The sequence below is a fragment of the Athene noctua genome, chromosome 9 (assembly GCF_965140245.1).
Source record: "Athene noctua chromosome 9, bAthNoc1.hap1.1, whole genome shotgun sequence".
Taxonomy (NCBI): domain Eukaryota; kingdom Metazoa; phylum Chordata; class Aves; order Strigiformes; family Strigidae; genus Athene; species Athene noctua.
In genome coordinates, this window is record NC_134045.1 from 23,326,791 (window position 1) to 23,346,036 (window position 19,246).

General features: G+C 39.7%; 1 protein-coding gene across 2 annotated transcripts in view; it reads left to right on the plus strand.

Moving 5' to 3' along the window:
• Positions 1-19,246, plus strand: part of CDH13 (cadherin 13) — a 515,595-nt gene that overhangs the window by 481,335 nt on the left and 15,014 nt on the right. Inside the window, exons 12-13 of one of the 2 annotated variants that reach the window (XM_074912996.1) lie at positions 11,151-11,384; positions 12,701-12,916. In XM_074912996.1, the coding sequence (XP_074769097.1) occupies positions 11,151-11,384; positions 12,701-12,916 (450 nt within the window). Of the gene's footprint in view, positions 1-11,150; positions 11,385-12,700; positions 12,940-19,246 lie in introns of those variants that run through there. The other variant, XM_074912995.1, reaches the window with a different exon arrangement.

Below are 19,246 nucleotides of genomic sequence, written 5' to 3' on the forward strand. Positions count from 1 at the left end.
CCACCTATGCTGTTGAAGGCTGTCAGTCAGCTGCTGGTGACAACTGGTGAAACACTAATACCCAGTCTTGCTGAGCTGGTTAAATGCAGTTGCCAACTCCCCTTTGCTTATGCCAGCCAGGCAGCACCACCCACACAAAGCAGCGGTGTTCTCCCTTGGGGACATACTCTGATCTAGGGGAAGTGTGTGCCACCTTCCTCCCCTGCTGTCCTCATCACCGGGCAACTACTGAGACAAAAATTGGCAACAGAAGTACTTCTACTACATGAAACACAGAGGAGGATAAACATCATTAAAAATGGGGCATCACGGAGTTAAGGTTTCAAAATTTTACCTGAGGTGGCTTTAAATGCACTAAATCACAGTAAGCCCTTTCTTACAGCAATACTCATGGGTGAAAACTGTTTCCTTCTCTGGAAGGGGTTTGCTCCCTCCGTGACATCACCACGCCAGTGTTTGACATCGGGGGCAGCAGTCACAGGCAGGATGGCCAGGGCTGGGCAGCAGAAAGCAGCATCAGGGGCAGTGACCTCCGTTTAACGGAGTATATGTATTTGAGCAAGGTAAAGGTTAAGAGAGATGGAGAACTATAAAAAGGTGTGATTCTGGATTGGTGTGATTTCAGTGTTTGCCTTGAGCTACGATGGCCAGTTTAAAAAAACCCACACCTTGAGTGTTGCTTCTGTGACTGTGGCCAGTTGCACGTGTCCAGTGAGCAGCACTATTTCATTTTCCCTGTTCCATATGCAAAGAAAATGAGGAAGTGAGTCAGGGTCTAGTTTTCACTTTTTTTTCCTTGTTTCCAAGGACCATCTGAACTACACCCAAGCAATTCTAAATCTCATTTATTGTGCAAGTCTCAATATGCACAGAATCATTAAAAAGAAAAATTATCATTCTGTACTATGTGTAATGAACAGTAACAGACAACATCTAGAAAAAACCTGGAGTAACAAAGAGATGTGTAGCAATCTGCAATTAGAACTTTTCCTTACATGTATCTAACCTGTCTTCTTGCTTCATGATGTACATAATTAAATTATCACAGATTGATTCCACCTAAAACATGCTATTTTTGAAGAAATCAGGCAATTAGTTGCCATGGCAACCCAATTAAGCCAGTTTTATACCCCTTATCTTAATTGCTGTATTAATTGAGAAGCGAAAATAAATTGAATGCTCATCCTTTTCTTGCCATTTCAAATTTCAGTAAAATATGAATTGCACACAAAATATTGTTTTAATTTGTCATCACAGACTCATGATTAGAAAAAGAAATTAGAATGCCGAAAACAGTATTTAAGACGGATGGCATATGTCAGCAGCAATTTGATATGCTGAAAGAGCTGTGCTCTTCTGAAATGTAATTACTCAAAAGTAGGATCTGCATATATTAATTCAGTGAATGAATGAAGGATTGTAACTTTTAAAGACTATTTATTTTATAAATTTTGAAAAATATCTATATGCCAATACATACAGAAAATGCGTAGGAAATTTCAACTCATGGGAAATTTGGGACCTCTTTTATAAAAAATGTCAGCACACGGCATTTATGAGACCAGTCTTCAAGTATGTCAGATTTTGAGCAGCACACCCAAATCTTGGTATCTTCCCACTCTGCTGGTTCCATTTACTTTGGTTGAACCATTAGGAGAGTCCAGCTTGAACACAAAATCTAATGGCATACGCCTGTCTGAATGGGATTTCTGCCTGCAGCGAGGGTACCTGCTGCCAAATCACCTAGTCTGCACGCGCATTCTGATTAGAAAAACAGCATATGGAGGGGAAAAAAAAAAAAAAAAAAGAACCATGAGGGAGGAGACAGACATTTGTGTTTAGATTTTCACAGCAGTATCATTAGAAAACATGAAGCATTGTTTCTCGCAGTCCGTATTTGAAGTATAGTAATTTAAAGAGAGAACATGTTACTTAGCCTAACCACGTACTGCACAGTCTGGCTGCACAGCTCCCTCCAAACAATTTGGGAACTTCTACAATGCTATTTTCATTTTTTACTCTACTCCTTTCTTGCTGTATTCTCCTTCAGGCAAATACGAAGCTGAAAATAGAGAAATAGGTGAAAAATCCATATGCAGGGAGAGATCTTAGGCAGTCTGACATTTACAGTTAGTTCCATGGGAGTGAAATGTAAGAAATTCTGTAGGTACCATCGCAGTTCCAAACTGACCTCGATATGACTGTCCTCTGTTTGATTCAAATGCTGTTCGTAGAAGTTTTAAGAGACAAGGCTTTATTCGTGATGGTTCAGAGGAAAGGTAAGTGTGCCAGAAATTAGCAAACCCACATTCTCAAAGGCCTTTTTTTCCTGCTCAAATATGAAGGAAAAGTGTTCTTACTATAATTGCTCGTTCATTTTGTATCTGCGTAACTTTGTTAGCCAGCAGAAAAGTACAAGCAGGGAAAAAAAAAAGTTGGAATTGAGCTTTCTGGGTCACATAAAGTGATAGTAGTGCAAGTGGATTAAAAGCTGCTGCTAAATGGTAAACCATAAATATTCTAGTAAAATTTAGAATAGATGAATTTTCACTCTGTCAGCTTGAGAGGAAATCTATATGGCAATGGATACCCTAGTGCTTGCTCTAGGAAATAAATGGCCTTGTAATTTCTGCATCATGGCATAGAAGGACATAGATAATATGTATTCATTTGATGGTGCTGGAAGCTTAATTTAATAAAAAGAAATGAGTACAGAAATCTTTTTACCATTCATAATGAGCATGTGAAAAGCGACCGTTCATGCTCCATTCTTCCTAAAAACTGTCCTGGCTTCCAGCAATACTGTGGCTTAGATCTGTGTGGCAGCTGGATTCTCTAGAACAGTTGATTTTTCTTCTTTGGAAATCTGATAGATATTACCAGAATCCAAGGTCTATGGCGTTCTTAAAAAAAATTAAAAAAAAAAAAAAAAAAAAGTATAATAGTTCAAATTAAATTCCTTTTTTTCATATTTGTTTCTAATTAGATTTTGTTCTGTAAATACATTTACACAAATATTCCTTTGCTGTAATGACCAAGATACAAACCGTTAGGGTTCTAAATAGAGAAGATTTCCTATGTTCAGATTTTTGAGACCATTAGGTGAACTTTCTAAATATAAGTGAAAACATGCAGTCTCGTTCTCTCCAAGTCTTAACAGTTTTTGGTTTGTGGGTCTGGCATTTTTTCCTGTTAGTTGATTATCGATGCTTTGTAGCTTAGCCGTGCCACTAAACAAATTATATTATTTTCAAGTAAACTGACTTTCATCTGATTTATTCAAAGCCCATTTTCACATAGCATGTGGAAATGTACTTTTATTGTGTTTGATATTCCTTGTTCTCCCTTGTGCAACTTGTTCTATTTTAGATCAAGTCAAGTCTGGCATCAAACTAAAAAAAAAAAAGAATCAAACTAGAAGGGGAAATATTTCTTGAGGATTTTCCTGTTGGTTTTCACAAATTAAATGAAATTTTATTTACCTGAACAAATATTCTTGTTATATCCAATTTGTTTTGTTTATAATATCCTTTAAATCTTAATATAAAAATATTTTAATTACTCAATTCTAAGAGAAAAAAGAATACAAAAAATACATGTCAGTTATTCCAAAGAGGGATTCAAAACTTTGAGAACTCAGCTCAAGGTAGGATGAACGACAACTCTTTAATTCTTTATTTTGGGTTATCTGTTGACCAAAGAACATGATTTTATGTTCTAAGCAACAACATTCAAGCAATTGTTTTACTTGGATACGTTCTTAAAAATCTTTCCACTGCTTTAAGGAATATGTGTCTTCACTTTCAAGGACAGTCTAAACTCACCATAATTCAAATGTCCAAACCGGTTTGTTTTCTAAATTTTGAAAATGTTTTTGAATGCTTGGAAAATGTAATCGGGTTCATTTAGGCTAATCTTGAGCTTTACTGCAAATGGGAAAGGGAAAGCTGGAAGAAAAGGATTAAATCTTCATGACTTTTTTTCTTTGAGGTGCATTTATACAACTCTTCCGTCTTGAAAATGTTCTACCAGTTAGAACAATGTCCCTGACCAGCTTCTGTAAGTACATGCTGGCAATTTAGTGCAGATGGATGGCTACTTTTAACTACCCTCATGCTCAGCTCTAGTCCTAGAAGATAATATAGTGTCTAAACAAGATAACGGTTGTGATTCCAACAGTGAAGTGCCCAAATTGTTTCTTCCACTGTTGCTGTTGTCGATAGAGCTCAGTTAGTGGAGAAAACCACTACTGAACATGAAAACAGCAGGTTGACATGGCCCAGATAGCATGTAGCCAGCTCTGTGTTCCCCGGGGCTTCCTTAGCATGAAGTGAAAAAAATATATGAACTCAAAATGCTCCATGAAAATCACACTTTGAGTTAAAACATATAAAAACTACTTTCATATTAATAAATGGAGGCTACACAGGTATTAGCATCTGCGTTGACTCTTTTAAAGCCTGCACAAGATGTGGTGAGACATTTGAGACATGACTGTGGGCTGATTCATGCAGCATGCATCCTTCTGTCAGGCTTTCATGACACTAACAGTAGGAAGACGAGATAGAAGTGCAGGTGTGTTTACATCATGCAAAGAAATAGGATGCTGTGTAGGCAACCCTCAGTCACACTATGAGGTTTTCTTCAGATACACCTAAAAATTAAGTCGTCAACTTTCATTGACTTTTTAGGGGTGTTTGGCTTCTTAATGTGTGACACATCAGAAAAAACTTACCTGCTGTGTGGTAATTCCCAACTATTTTTGCCGTCATTTCAAATAAATGAAAGCTGTTGATATTTGAATGTGCACTGATTAGGAATGTCTTAATTTATTTTCAAAGCAGTCCAGATACTGTCTTTAATTTCACGGAGCACAGCTCAGCCATATTAGAAATCTGTACACAACAGCATCGCATTTCTGTAGAAAAACTAGAAAGTGGAACATGAAATGGCTCTTCACGTCCATAAAAATGCTATGCTCAGATTAAATGTATCATCAGCCATTCAACCATATGATTGCTTGTTAGACATGCCATTTTATACAAGTCTTGATACTTAAGAGAAATGTCATCTTAGTCCATGGCCATCATTGTGTATAATTGGTATCTTTTAAGACACTAACTACCTGATTGGCAGCGTCATTTGAATAGTTAAATGTCTAAATGCTGTCACTGTTCCTATGGGAACTTTTTGGACCAAAAATGAATGCCATTTTTCAAATTTCTTGACCATGTGTTTCTACAGAGGGCTTATAATTTACGACTTTACACCAATAATTCTAAATGATTCTGCATGGCTTTTCATTCAAATTCAAGCAGACAGAAGTATACAAAATATCTGTTTTTATAATACTTCTTTTGAAGCTATTTTTTTAACTGAAGTCAGCAACGTGGTTTATTTATCCTGATAGCACTAAAATCCAATTGAACATCTACATCTTCTGGGAACAGGCCCTTGCATTGAGGAGTCCAGTTCCCCGACAATAGATCCCATCATATTCCATGGCACTCTGTCTCATAAAATATAACTGCTTTTCTTAGTCTATTTTCACTTGTTGCATCTTACAACAGCAGTAGTTATTGCCTAACTGAAGACTGCTGTTAGAAGCTGTGTATGCAGTCTAATGCCAGGATATGAAGACATCACCCGTCCTCACCCAGTTCAGATAAGTGTATCATACATTTCCAATTGCAGAATGTTCTATCAGGAATCTGTACTTTTTTAGTGTTGTTGTTCAAAGCCTCAGTCCCACAGACCTTAACTAACTTGAAAGATCCTACCTGCATTTCAGACTCATTGAAGATTACTTCTTAAGGTTCTCAGCCTTGCTCTAGATCATTAAAATCAGGATTCAATACCAAGCTTTCAGTTTCTTTCGGTATGAAATTAGTCATCCTTCAGTCTCTGTTTTAGTAGCTTTTACACACGTGAGTAATGCTCTTTCATTCATCTGCATATTCACAGCTATGCCACTTGTGGGAGACTTAGCAGGAATTTGAAATTATCTCTATCTCAAATAGCTCTACAGGCACCTAAATGTTTAAAGTGTTCAGCCTCAGGAAGAATGGCCAATTCAGTTCGATGACAAAACTGGGAGCAGAGCTCTTTTGAAAAGCTGCTCCCAAGGGTTGTTGGACAGAACTCTTTATGTCTTGGTTTACGTATTAATTCTCCTTTCAGCTGCAAGGTTTTACAATACAAATTAAGAGAAGTTTTACTTCAGAATTAAAATATGCTACAGAAATCTTTCATTTTAAAACCAAAGCTGTCTGCAGATCATGGGAATTTTGAATTATTTCAAAGGCATAATACTGTCAAACTTATGAAAGTCATATATTCCCGGTGGATATGTTGTGACCATTTTTCCTTGATTCATTTTTTGTTGTATTTTTTATGACATGCGTGTTAACAAGCTTCAGTTTATGACCTTGACATTTGCCTATTTTTCTTTTGGAGGTCTTCATAAATCACCAAAAGGTTTTGTTTAAATCATTATAAATAAACCAACCACAGAATAAGTCATTGAAATGGACAGACGCAATTTCCTTTCTCTCTATTTGTGCGTAATAGTTGACTGGCCCATAAAGCCATACAAAGAGAGTGAAACATTTACTTGGCAGAGAAAATGCAGCCACATCTGCATTTGACAAAATAACAGTACATTCATAATGCTGTTGGCTTCTTAATTTCAAAAGGCAGATTTTAATATTACTGACTTCAGAGAAAGATAAGAAGGGCAGTGCATAAGACATTATCAGTCCAGTGTGGAAATAATGCATTCAAAATTAAAGACAGCAGTTTAATTAAGTGCATGAAAGGCTGGCTTTTATGATCATATTTCAAATACTTGAATGTCTTTTCATCCATTCTGCCGTATGACTTTACTTAATAATATATCAAGAACAAAAAATGTATTGGAGTCTTTCTGCAAATTCAATTAGTCCAATAAAAAGTGAAAAATAATTTCTTTTTCATTAAAAAGAACTCAACCCTAACCCTTCTGATGACAAAGTGCAAGATGAGGAGGGGGTGAAAGCTAAAGAACTATGAAAATTTTGCCTTTGTTATGCATTTATGTGTGCATGAAATGGATGAAGTGTCACCATTAGTAACATTTGTTATTGAAAGGACTAATTGCGTTCTGCTACAGTTAGTAGTTTATCAGATCCAGACCACAGGGTATTTACTTCTCCCTTAGGATGCACTCACAGTGCAGCAATAATTCCACAGTTTATGGGGCTGCTATAGGCAGGGTAATTATGCTAAAGTGTACCTCTTTCAGTGCTAAACTTAAAACTACCATGACACATTGCACTAGTGCTTTACAGGTTAAGTGCAACCTCTTGAATCCTTTCTACCTGCTAAGGGTTTATAGCTAAGGGAAGTGGAGAGATCATAGATGTTGTGTACTAAAATGAGAAAAACGAGTAACACAAACAACCCAGAAGTGCAGCATTACACAGGAGAAATTAATAAGTACAGTATATAATGAAGGAAGGAATGTACATTTGGAAAAATTTGACATCAGTTAAAATGGGATGGCAAAAGGATCTGTAATAAGATATTGAGCTTTAGACTGGAAGCAGTGGGTTACTGGCTCAACCACGGCACACATCTGTAGTGACTGAAAGTTATTACCACTTGTCAGCTCCTCTCTGACCTCCGTGAAATGAGGTGCTGGTCTCAGTCCGACTCCCAGTGGGCAGACATCTCCGTTACAAACGCTTCCAGAGCCACGGCTGGTTTGTCAGTCACAGCCTTGGCACAAAGGCTTGTAGCCGCACCATGGTGAATAAACATCATCCTCACCTCTGAAGCCGGTTCTTTCAGGTCAGGGCTGAGGCAGGCTGGCAAATAATTTGAGAAAGCTTGAAGCTCCACTGCTAACACAGCGTGGCTCGGGTTAATAAAAGATCTCATTTTCCAGAATTGCATGTTGACAGGTTTCACTTCTGCTGACATAACTAAAAGGGACCCTAAGGGTTGTCAGGGAATGACCTCGTCCTGTTCTGTTTATGGGCACCCACCATACAAATTGATTCCTCTCTGCTGTCACTTTTCCTCGTCTTGTTCTCAATTCTTTTAATACCGTGCTGACTATCTAGGGGATGTTTCCTACTACGTTTCTCTCAGTGTGTGTTCATGACTCCTGTGACTGGAGTGTTGGAATTGAAGGACACAGACTCTTTAGGAAGGACAGACATGGGAGATGAGGAGGGGGTGTTACCCTCCGTGTCAGTGACCAGCTGGAGTGAAGGGAGCTCTGCCCGGGGATGGATGAGGAGCTGACCGAGAGCTGATGGGTCAGGATTAAAGGGAAGGCAGGGACAGGGAACGTTATAGTGGGGTCTGCTACAGGCCACCTGACCAGGAAGACTGAGCAGATGAGCCCTTTACAGACAGATGGGAGCAGCCTCACGTTCACAATCCCTGGTCCTCATGGGGGGCTTCAGCCACCCTGATGCGAGTTGGAGGGACAACCCTGTAGCACATAAGCAATCCAGGAGGTTCCTGGAATGCGTTGATGGTAACTTCCTTCTCCAAGTGCTAGAGGAGCCACCGAGGAGAGGTGCTGTGCTGGACCTTGTTCTCACCAACAAGGAGGGGCTGGTGGGGAATGTGAAGTTCAAGGGCAGCCTGGGCTGCAGTGACCATGAAACGGTGGAGTTCAAGATCCTTAGGTAGGGAGGAGAGCACACAGTGAGCTCACCACCCTGGGCTTCAGGCGAGCAGACTTTGGCCTCTTCAGGGATCTGCTTGGCAGAGCAGCATGGGATAAAGCCCTGGAGGGAAGAAGGGCCCAAGAAAGCTGGTTGATATTGAAGGATCACCTCCTCCAAGCTCAGGAGCGATGCATCCCGACAACGAGGAAGTCAGGTAAGAACACCAGGAGGCTGCATGGGTGAACAAGGAGCTCCTGGACAAGCTCAAACATAAAGAGGAAGTGTAGAGAGGGCAGAGCAAGGACAGGTAACCTGGGAGGAATACAGAGAAACTGTCTGAGCAGTCAGGGATCAGGTTAGGAAGGTCAAAGCCCTGGCAGAATTAAATCTGGCCAGGGACATCAAGGGCAGCAAGAAAAGCTTCTATGGGTACATTGATGATAAAAGGAAGACCGGGGAAAATGTGGGCCCTCTCCAGGAGGGAACAGGAGCCCTGGTTACCTGGGACATGGAGAAGGCTGAGGAACTCAATGTCTTTGGCCTCAGTCTTCACCAGAAAAGGCTCCAGCCAGACACACCACCTGGCTCAGAAAGCAAAGGCAGGGGCTGGGAGAATGAAGAACTGCCCACTGTAGGAGAAGATCAGGTTTGAGACCATCTAAGGAACCCAAAGGTGCACAAGTCCATGGGACCTGATGAGATGTATCCACGATTCCTGAATGAACTGGAGGATGAAGTGGCTGAGACACAATCCATCATATTTGAAAAGTCAAGGTAATTTGGTGAATTTCCCACTGACTGGAAAAGGGGGAACAATCCCCATTTTTAAAAAGAGACAAAAAAGAAGACCTGGGGAACTACAGGCCAGTCAGTCTCACCTCTGTGCCTGGCAAGATCATGGAGTAGATCCTCCTGGAAACTGTGCTAGGGCACAGGGAAAATAAGGAGGTGATTGGTGACAGCCAGCATGGCTTCACTAAGGGCAAATCATATCTGACAAATTAGGTGGCCTTCTACGATGAGGTTACAGAGTCGGTGGATAAGAGAAGAGCAACTGACATCATCGACCTGGACTCCTACAAAGCATCTGACACTGTCCTGCATGATATATCTGCCTCAATTGGAGAGACATGGGTTTGACAGAAGGATCACTCAACTGATAAGGAACTGGCTGGATGGTCGCACTCAGAGTTGTGCTCAGCAGCTCGATGTCCCAGTGGAGAGCGGTGACGAGTGGCGTCCTCAGGGGTCGTGTTGGAACCGGCGCTGTTTAACATCTTTGTTGGCGACATGGACAGAGGGATCGAGGCACCCTCAGCAAGTTTGTCAGTGACACTGAGCCGTGTGGTGGGACCGACACGCTGGAGGGAAGGGATGGGCCGTACAGAGGGACCTGGACAGGCTGGAGAGGTGGCACATGTGAACCTCATGGAGTTCAACAGGGCCAAGGGCAAGGTCCTGCACATGGGCTGGGGCAATCCCCAGCACAAATACAGGCTGGGTGAGGAATGGATTGGGAGCAGCCCTGCAGAGAAGGACTTGGGGGTATGAGTGGATGGAAGAACTGACTGTGAGCCAGCAATGGCCGCTTACAGCCCAGAAAGCCAACCGTGTGCTGGGCTGCACCCAGAGCAGGGTGGGCAGCAGGGCGAGGGGGGGATTCTCCCCCTCTGTTCCACTCTCGTGAGACCCCCCTGCAGGGCTGGGTCCAGCTCTGCGGCACCAACAGCAGAAGGACACGGACCTGCTCGAGCAGGTCCAGAGGAGGCCACGGAGATGCTCAGGGGCTGGAGCCCCCCCTGTGAGGACAGGCTGAGAGAGTTGGGGGGTTCAGCTGGAGAAGAGAAGGCTGCGGGGAGACCTAAGAGTGGCCTCCCAGTACTGAAAGGGTCTACAGGAAAGGTGGGGAGGGACTCGTCATCAGGGGTGTAGGGATAGGATGAGGAGTAGGGGTTTTAAACTGGCAGAGGGGAGATTCAGATGAGATCTAAGGAAGAAATTCCTCCCTGTGAGGATGGTGAGACACTGGCAGAGGTTGCCCAGAGCAGCTGTGGCTGCCCCCTCCCTGGAAGGGTTCAAGGCCAGGTTGGACGGGGCTTTGGGCAACCTGGGCTAGTGGAAGGTGTCCCTGCCGTGATAGGGGGTTGGGACTAGATGGTCTTTAAGGCCCCTTCCAACCCAAACCGTTCTGTGATTCTAAGAACAGCTTCTTTTCCATCTCCTAATCTCATTTTAACTTCAAAATATTCTTCTCCCAGAAGTTTCCTTAGAATAATTACCCATGCTGTAGAGAATCAGACAGTCTGCATTCTGAAAACACAGCAACAAATTTAAATAATGACTCCTCAGTTTTTGAAAGCAATAATTTTCACATAACAGAGATAAGAACTATAAAAATTCTTTCCTTTGCAAGCATGCAGGTACAAATAAGAGCAAGCGTTTATGGATTTGTGATCTAATAATGATATGTTTGTTTTTTTCATATAGGTAACCCTCCTGCTACAGGTACAGGAACTTTACACATCACTTTGGAGGATGTCAATGACAATGTCCCTTCCCTTTATCCAACACTGGCCAAAGTTTGTGATGATGCAAAAGATCTCAGGGTAGTGGTACTAGGAGCATCAGACAAAGACCTTCATCCCAATACAGATCCCTTCAAATTTGAACTGAGTAAGCAACCTGGCCCAGAAAAATTGTGGAGAATCACCAAGCTTAACAGTAAGTCTGTTACATTTTTTTCTTCTGCATTTAGTCCTCCCACCCCTCCATCCCAGTGCACTCACCCTGAGGCTGCCCATTATGTGAATTCCAGAGCAGTTGTGCATGAGTCTTGCAGGATGGACCCATCGCTGCTGCTTTACACCCTGCTGGTTTTGTTTGGACCAGCTGCCTGGTGGGACATACTAATAGTCTGTCTGCATTTTCTCTGAAATCTGAACTTTTTTCCTCTTCTTATTATGTTGACCAAACTTTCCTTTTTGCATTAAAGAAAGGCTACTAATGACTTACAGTTTTTTAAAGATTATCATGTTTTATGGCACGGAATTTACGTTCATGAGATGCACAAGGCTTTGCTATGGGACAGCATGAAATTTTTGCGTGGGCTTTAGCAATGTACTTGAAAAACTTCCTGAATTTAAGTATTTGAACTCTTCACAATTAAAATACTCAAATGCACTGGGTCCATACACTATTGTTAAGAGGATCAAAGCACATAGTATGCAAATGCAGAAGGTTCACATGGCAAATTGTGGGCACAAAGTACTACGTTTCTTTTTTAATGTAGATTATTTCCATTTGTTTTCTAGCATGTATTATTTACCTCCTGTCTCTGAAAAAAATCTTTTAGCAGTTCATTTCATATTCTTCTTAGAAAAAAAACTAAAGACAGATGTGATGTCTGTACCTGCCTGCAGAACAAAGTAGAGGAGTCATTTTCTTTGCTGTTCTCCAAACATCAAACCACTGCTCTGTTAAACCCCCTAGCAGAGTGAGCACCCTCACCTGGGCACCGATAGCTGTATGACCCACTGCTGCTCAGGTGGGGCAGATCTGTGGATCTGAAGGGGCATTACATCCCCTCACTGCCTCTCAGTCAAACTGGGGAAGCATTTAAAGAGCTTTGTCTGTACTTCCTTGCAAGAAGGGCTTTTTTTCTTTGACAAATATATTTATGCTCGTGTGTTGCTTTGGGGATGACATGTCTTAGCATTTCTTTAGTATATTAGTTTCCACAGACAAATTCTGTCAATAATTTGCAGACCAAATTATGTATTTAAACAAAAGGGGCTCTTAAAATTAAATCTTTTGGTGGGGCTTGGAATAAGTTTGCAATTAGCTCTCAGCCTATAAGGGAATTTCTGTACTGCCTCTTCTTACCTCCAGTTCAACTCTTTCATCGTTTCCTTAGAATGTTCTCTTTTTTTTTTTTTTTTTTTTCCACGAGTAACTGTGATAGGTCTGATATTGTTCGCAGATTCTTCTTCCCTTCCAGGCAATCACTGTTTGGCTAATTCTCACCTTATCCATTGCAGATACTCATGCCCAGGTCGTCCTGCTTCAAAACCTGAAAAAGGCCAATTACAACATCCCAATCTCAGTGACAGATTCTGGAAAACCGCCTCTGACTAACACCACAGAACTGAAATTACAAGTGTGTTCCTGCAAGAAATCCAAAATGGACTGCAGTGCGACTGATGCCCTTCATATCAGCATGACCCTTATCCTTCTTTCACTCTTCAGTTTATTTTGTAAGTCTTTTCCTGAACTGTAAGTAATGAAACATTATTTAGCTGCTTATTTGTATGCTGCATAAGAAAACCTACCAAGGGAGAAGTTAAATTCATACATTGATTTCATAATGGAGTAAGTTTGGGGGTTTCTTCCTGAGGAAGAAGCTACAAGAAAGAGGTAGGGGAGGGTTTTTTCATAGTCAAAAAAATAGCAACAAATGCCTGGTTGTCAAATTGAGAAATAGAAGCAATAATTTTAAGAAGAATCAAAAAGAATTAAACCTAGCATATGATAAACTAAGAAGTACCAGTTGTAGCAGCAGAATTGTGAGATGCTTTCTTTCATCTCTCCCCACTTGAATTCAATTCAAAAACAGAAACAGGAGATTAAAGGTGTTCGTGTAACAATAGCAGTTCTGGGTCACCATGAAAATGAGTACTGTCTGCTTCAATCTATTCCTCTGTATAAAGTACACAAGCAACTGGAACAGGAGGAACTTATTCAAGATTCTGGGCTTAGAGCCACCCAGAATTGATAATCAAATCACAAGTCTGGGTTGGAGGGCAGAGAGAACCGATATATAAAGGAAGCTTCTGCTGCGTCACAGAAAGCTTTCTAAAAGAGACACAAAATTCCCAATTCAAATTTGAAAGACTAAAAAAAAAAAAAAAATAATCCCAGAATGAATGAAGAGTAGGAATGCAAAACCATGGAAAGCCAACATCTAACCTAGATGTGTCCCTGGCTTGTCCTGTGACAGTTTCCCACAGATATTTTTATGCAGTATTATTTTGAGTTCCTTATCTGTTAAAAAGGAATAGCTGTATCTCCCAGCTATGATAGTAAATCTGTTATTTCAGGATTATTACCACCATTTTATGTTAGTAAAATACATTGTATGGTGAATTAATACCTGAGCCATGGTGAAAGGCCTTATATTCTCGATGAGATAAAATCTACCATGAGGCAGAGATAGTTTACACATCTGAGGCTTGGTGTATGCTTGATTACATGTCTTGTCAGGTTTTTTCTTATAGTATATTACTTTTATCCCAAAAGGTTAGCATGAAGGTCATTGTGAGAGAATTAGAACTAGCTGATGTTTGTGATGCTCTTTGAAGACGAAAAGGACTATTTAAATGCTAAGTGCAAATTCACGTTCTTTGTTCCAGTTGGTGACATCTGAAATATCTCCGTTGGCTTTGGTTCAGTTATCCTGGGTTCAGTCTGCTGGAACCAAATGCAGACTTCAGCTGTTAGGAGTAATTGGTTAAAAATATTTGACAGTACGTGACACTATCGCATCAGTGATATAAATATGCAGCCCATTGATTCAAATATATTCTTGTTACCACTTCATAAATGTTGCTGGTGCTATAATACGTGTGACTTTCACCACTGGAATTACTTTCTTATCTGACATGATTTGCACTTGAACTTTATTTACATCAATGCATCTGCTCAGAATGCAATGAGGTAGAGAAAAAGTTTTTTGCTTTTGGAAGTAATCATGTTGCTTTTTCCTAGCCCCAAAGAAGTCTGATCTTCTTCCTTGCATTTAATTATAAAAACAGGTTCTAGGTACTGGAAAGCTCTCCTTGCTTTTATTGACTACAGATCTTCTCTGTAAGCAGAATATAGGCCCCTGGCATCTGAGTTGTGCGTGGTGCTCTGAATGACAGAGGGATTCCCTCTCCTACTGTAAAAGAATAAATAGCAGTGAATAGTCTTTACACTGTGAAACAATACAGACATGCCTAGAGCCTTTCTGCAACCTTACAATCGTTCAGAGTACTGTAATAAGTATGGAGAGAGTTGTAATTTTAAACAAAGGATGGAGTAAGATTACGCACATAATCTGCCAGCAGTACAATGTTCCAGTCTGTTATCTGAGTAGTAAAACCAAAACAAAGGGAAATAGTGGGTGAGTTGGAAGGAAGGGGAAGGAAAGATCTCTCTTCAGGGACAGGCTGGTTTATACACAGTTGTTGGGAGTGAGAGCACGAATTCCACAAATAGGCTTCAGCATAGAGAGACCTCATCCTCATCGCAGGACCACTTCTTTTTGCTAAAATTTGCTACTATTCAGTTGCGTGGTTTGGGTTCACCCAGTCACACAGAGAGAGCCTGCTATTCCATGTCTGGTACCATTACCTAATCATGCTTATGCAAAGCCAGCAAGCATAACAGCTTCCATAACCGTTTTCTTCAGGTGTAAATCACTACGTGGAGGCATAAAAGAATGAGGCTAGGAGCCAGTTAAAATAATGTGGTTCTGTATTTGAACTTCTCTAAATTGTGCTGGTATCATTGCATTCCCAATTCATTTTCACACATAGTTTTTTTTATAACTGCGATTAGTTCCATTGCAATGTTTTGTATAGTCCAAATATTTATCAGAGTAATCAAAGATTACGATGCCATAAAAACAAAGAGAACTTTAGTGCTTATTGAACAGATGAAATATCCCATTTCTAGTGGCAAGTTATGGGTTTAATTTTTGCAAAAGCCCTTACGTGGCTCACTTTGCTCCCAATGTTTATGTTTTATGAGACTCTTGTTCCTAGGAGGTAAATCCTTCAGTCAAATGAACTTTGTTATTCATGCCAAAGTATTTCTTTTTGTATTTGACATCTGGTGTGAGGATAGATAGCCCTATGAAAGAGCTGCTCATGCTAAAATTGCCCTGCATGAATCTCCTCCCCATACAAAACATCTTGGTATTATCATTTAAATGGTGCAATTATTATCTATACTTAGAATATGTGCCTTCTTTGTAAATCATGGAAGAAGTCATATGTGGTAGATTTCTGAAGTATCTGAGCATAAAACTGAAAAGCCTGATTAAAACTGTAATGCATGCAAAAAGCAGTAGTTTCGCCTATTCGGCAGCTGCCCTACTGTGTTCAGTATATTGAGGGATAATGGGATACAGACTGCAGAGATGCCCAGAAGCCCTTGGAAAGGTAGATATACTTGGAACAAGAAAAATTTAGTTCTTGTCAGCCAGAAATAGAAAATAAAAGATGTCAGAGTATATGGGCAGACTGCTGGTTTTCCACAACAAAACAGTAAGGTGTTTGGTGGAATTAAAGGACGGTGAATCCAGAGTTGATTGAAAAAAAGGAGCATGGTTGCACAGTTTGTACTTAACCTAATTTATTACCGCTGGGAATCGCTGAAGTCAAGCTGGAAAGCTGTATAGTGGACAGGTAGAGAGACTTTTTCAAAATTATAATAGTTAATGCCAACAAATATTGGAAAGAATATTGAGTCTTTTCTGTCATTAATGCAGACACCATGTTTAAGATGAGACCTAGTGTAGTGGTATCATGTCCTCTGTCAGCTTTTCCTAGCCACTGCTGGGGACAACGCAGGACCAAAATGTTCAGATATAATTTAGAATTTAGTAATTCCGGTTGAGGAAAAAGATCAAAAAATAGGTCTGGGTTGTTAGTCAGGGAGAAGGACTACAGAAATCTGTTACTCGAGGAAGAGAAAAAGTGGGAGAAAGAGAAGGCAGGTTATGGAGCACGTCTGGTGCTGGGTCTGAGACTGTCCACATTGTCCCTTACTGCTGCATTGTCTTGGTCATGTTTTCAACTGGCGCAGCTCAAGTAGCTCTGTACAGAATGAATGTAACCAAAGTGAAGCTCTCAACAACACTAGAATTAATTATGAACAAGTTCTCTCTGAAAGGTCCTGAACGTTTTTAGTAAGAGTTTCTACAACAGTCTATACTGATGAAGGATGAAGAGAGAGGAGAAAAATGTGTCCCTTACTGCAACCCCCAGTTGGTTAAACAATACCTAAAAGGGAGAACCAGTATCTAAAAGGGAGAATAGTTGTCCTTGAAACTTTTGCTGAAGTATCATTAATTTCACAGCAAATAATTGTAAATATATGTTTAAAAAACATTCAGCAGCAATCTCTTCCAAGGTATACTGAGGTCAGTAAAACCATTGTTCTTGTCCACTGGCAATAACATGGCATATTAAGTTTCCATAAGGAACTTGGTCAGAACAAGCCAAATCAAAGGCATGCATCTAAGCACTTTTAGGAATTAAGACTGAGAAAATGAAACAAGCTAAAAAAGTAAAAGATCAAGATAAAACCAAATTTATGTATATTGTCATAATGAAGTTGGCACCAAGAACTGCCTCAGGTCCTATGGGAGACTGAGAAAGAACTACTGAAGCTGGCAGAACTAGGCTTTATATCAATTACACATATATTATTATTATTATTGTTATTATTATTTAAAGTAGTATTTAAATTCTGGAGTTTTTGATTTGATAATAATTATTTCACTTAATCACATAATCATAGAATGATGATTGCATTTCATATTTCCTTTTATATTCTACCAACATAAAAGACCAAGTTGGATTCAAATGTGTTGAATCAAGGGACTAAAAAAAGAACCAAAGGCGCAATAGTCATGTCCTGAACAAGCAGAACTCAGAGCAATTCCATTAGTAGCTCAGTCACACTAGAAATAATATTTTACTTAAATTTTCTTGTTAGAAAAAGACTGAACTTTAAACACTTCACGTTGAAAAAAAAAAAATAATTGATATCTTACTTGACTGTCAAACACTGATAAGAAACTTTTTTTGTCAACCTGGCCAGTGGACTACAGAGTTAGAAGTTAACTTGAGCTTAAATAAGTAAAGTATTCCATTATTATGAGCAGAAAGTAAGGTGAGAGACTGGGGGGGAAATACTGTTATGAAGAAATTAAATAAGCTGGAGGTCTCTACACTGAAATTAATTGTTAAACTGAGGGTGAAAGGCCTCAGGAGTGTTGAAAAACAGGCTCGCACAGATGTCTGTACTGCGATTGCAAAGAAGCCTTAGAGGTTCCCTTGAATTTAACTTCCTATTAATTTCCACTAACTTTTCTTGTTTTAATGCCTGCTGTCCCCCACCATAATGTTGTTCTGATTTCAGGAATGCAGCTACAGGGTCAATAGACAGTGTCTTTTTTTCTTTTTTTTTCCCTTGTAAATTATGTATTTGGTATTAAACCATTACAGAAATTCAGATTATATTAAACTGTTGGGTTTGAGTTTCTCTGAACATAAACAGCCAGAGTTAAACCACAGCGTTATCTTTCACCTAGTTAATTTTTCAAGGCAACAGAAGCATCTGTATTGCTTGTGTATCCTGTGTTATTTGTGCAGAAACATCAAATGTCTGAAGACTGAAGCAATGCATTCTTGAATGACATAAGACTAAGACAAATCATAGCAGGTTCCAGATGGAAAAGACCTTTAAGGTCATTGCTCTTTCCATTACAAGTGCAGATTTGTTACCTGCAGGTTCACAGTTTTCAGCCTTTCTTGGGAGTTACTTGGCTTAGTTTTAGACTATCAGGTAGTATATATTTTTCAGGGCTCAACTACTATTTAATTTTTACAGTAGAATTTTTGTTTTTCCCAAGAAAAAAAAAGAAAAACTTCATCCTTGTTCCATATAGTTCCAAAAAAAGAAGCTTCAGAGGAACCATTCCCAATAGGTGACTTTGCTAAATAGGTGAATTTAATCTTTTTTTAACCTTTTAGGTTGTTTTAGCATATTTTAATCTTTTATATCAATTTTCTACTTTTCAGAGCAGTAGCATTTAATTAAAAAAAAATAAATGCTTAATTAGCAAGACTAAGAAATTCTCCCATTTCTGAGACGATATCCCTATATTGACTAGAATTTCAAAAATTACCAAGATGGGGAGGAGTTCTTCTGTAAAAGGTAGCTTTTTGGGTTGTTTTTGGTTTTGGTGTTTTGTTTTGTTTTTTTTTTTTTTTGCACTATCCTAATTCAAGTTACATTCTTGCATTAGAGCACATACCGTGTGGGTACTTAAAGTAACAGCTAAATTGATGGTTACTCGAGTAATTGGAAATGTCTGACATTTAATGAGTTCCAGTGATATAAATATCACTTCCTAAAACCAGTAATAACAGCAGCAACACCCACTATTGCTCTCTTACCAGCTTTGTTACTGATGCTTTTGTCCATATTAACATTATTATTGTTAGTGCTAAATTATCAGTGAATAGAGATGCTTTCTCAAATGCGTTTATGAGAAAAATACCATTGTTATTTGTCTCCTGAAAGATCTTGGTTGATTAGACTCTAGTAAGGAAAGGATGGTTCAGGGGTTAAGGGACTGCATTCAAATTGAGACAGTCTAGATTTGCATCTCCCTTTTAACTCAGACCTCTGTGTCCAGTCTTCTAATTTCCCTGCGGGTGTACTCAGTCCTGCAATTTGTTGTGCAGTTGGCTTTGGGAGCCCACCTAAAGTTAATGGGGCTTGAAATGGCACAGAAGTCCATATGTATT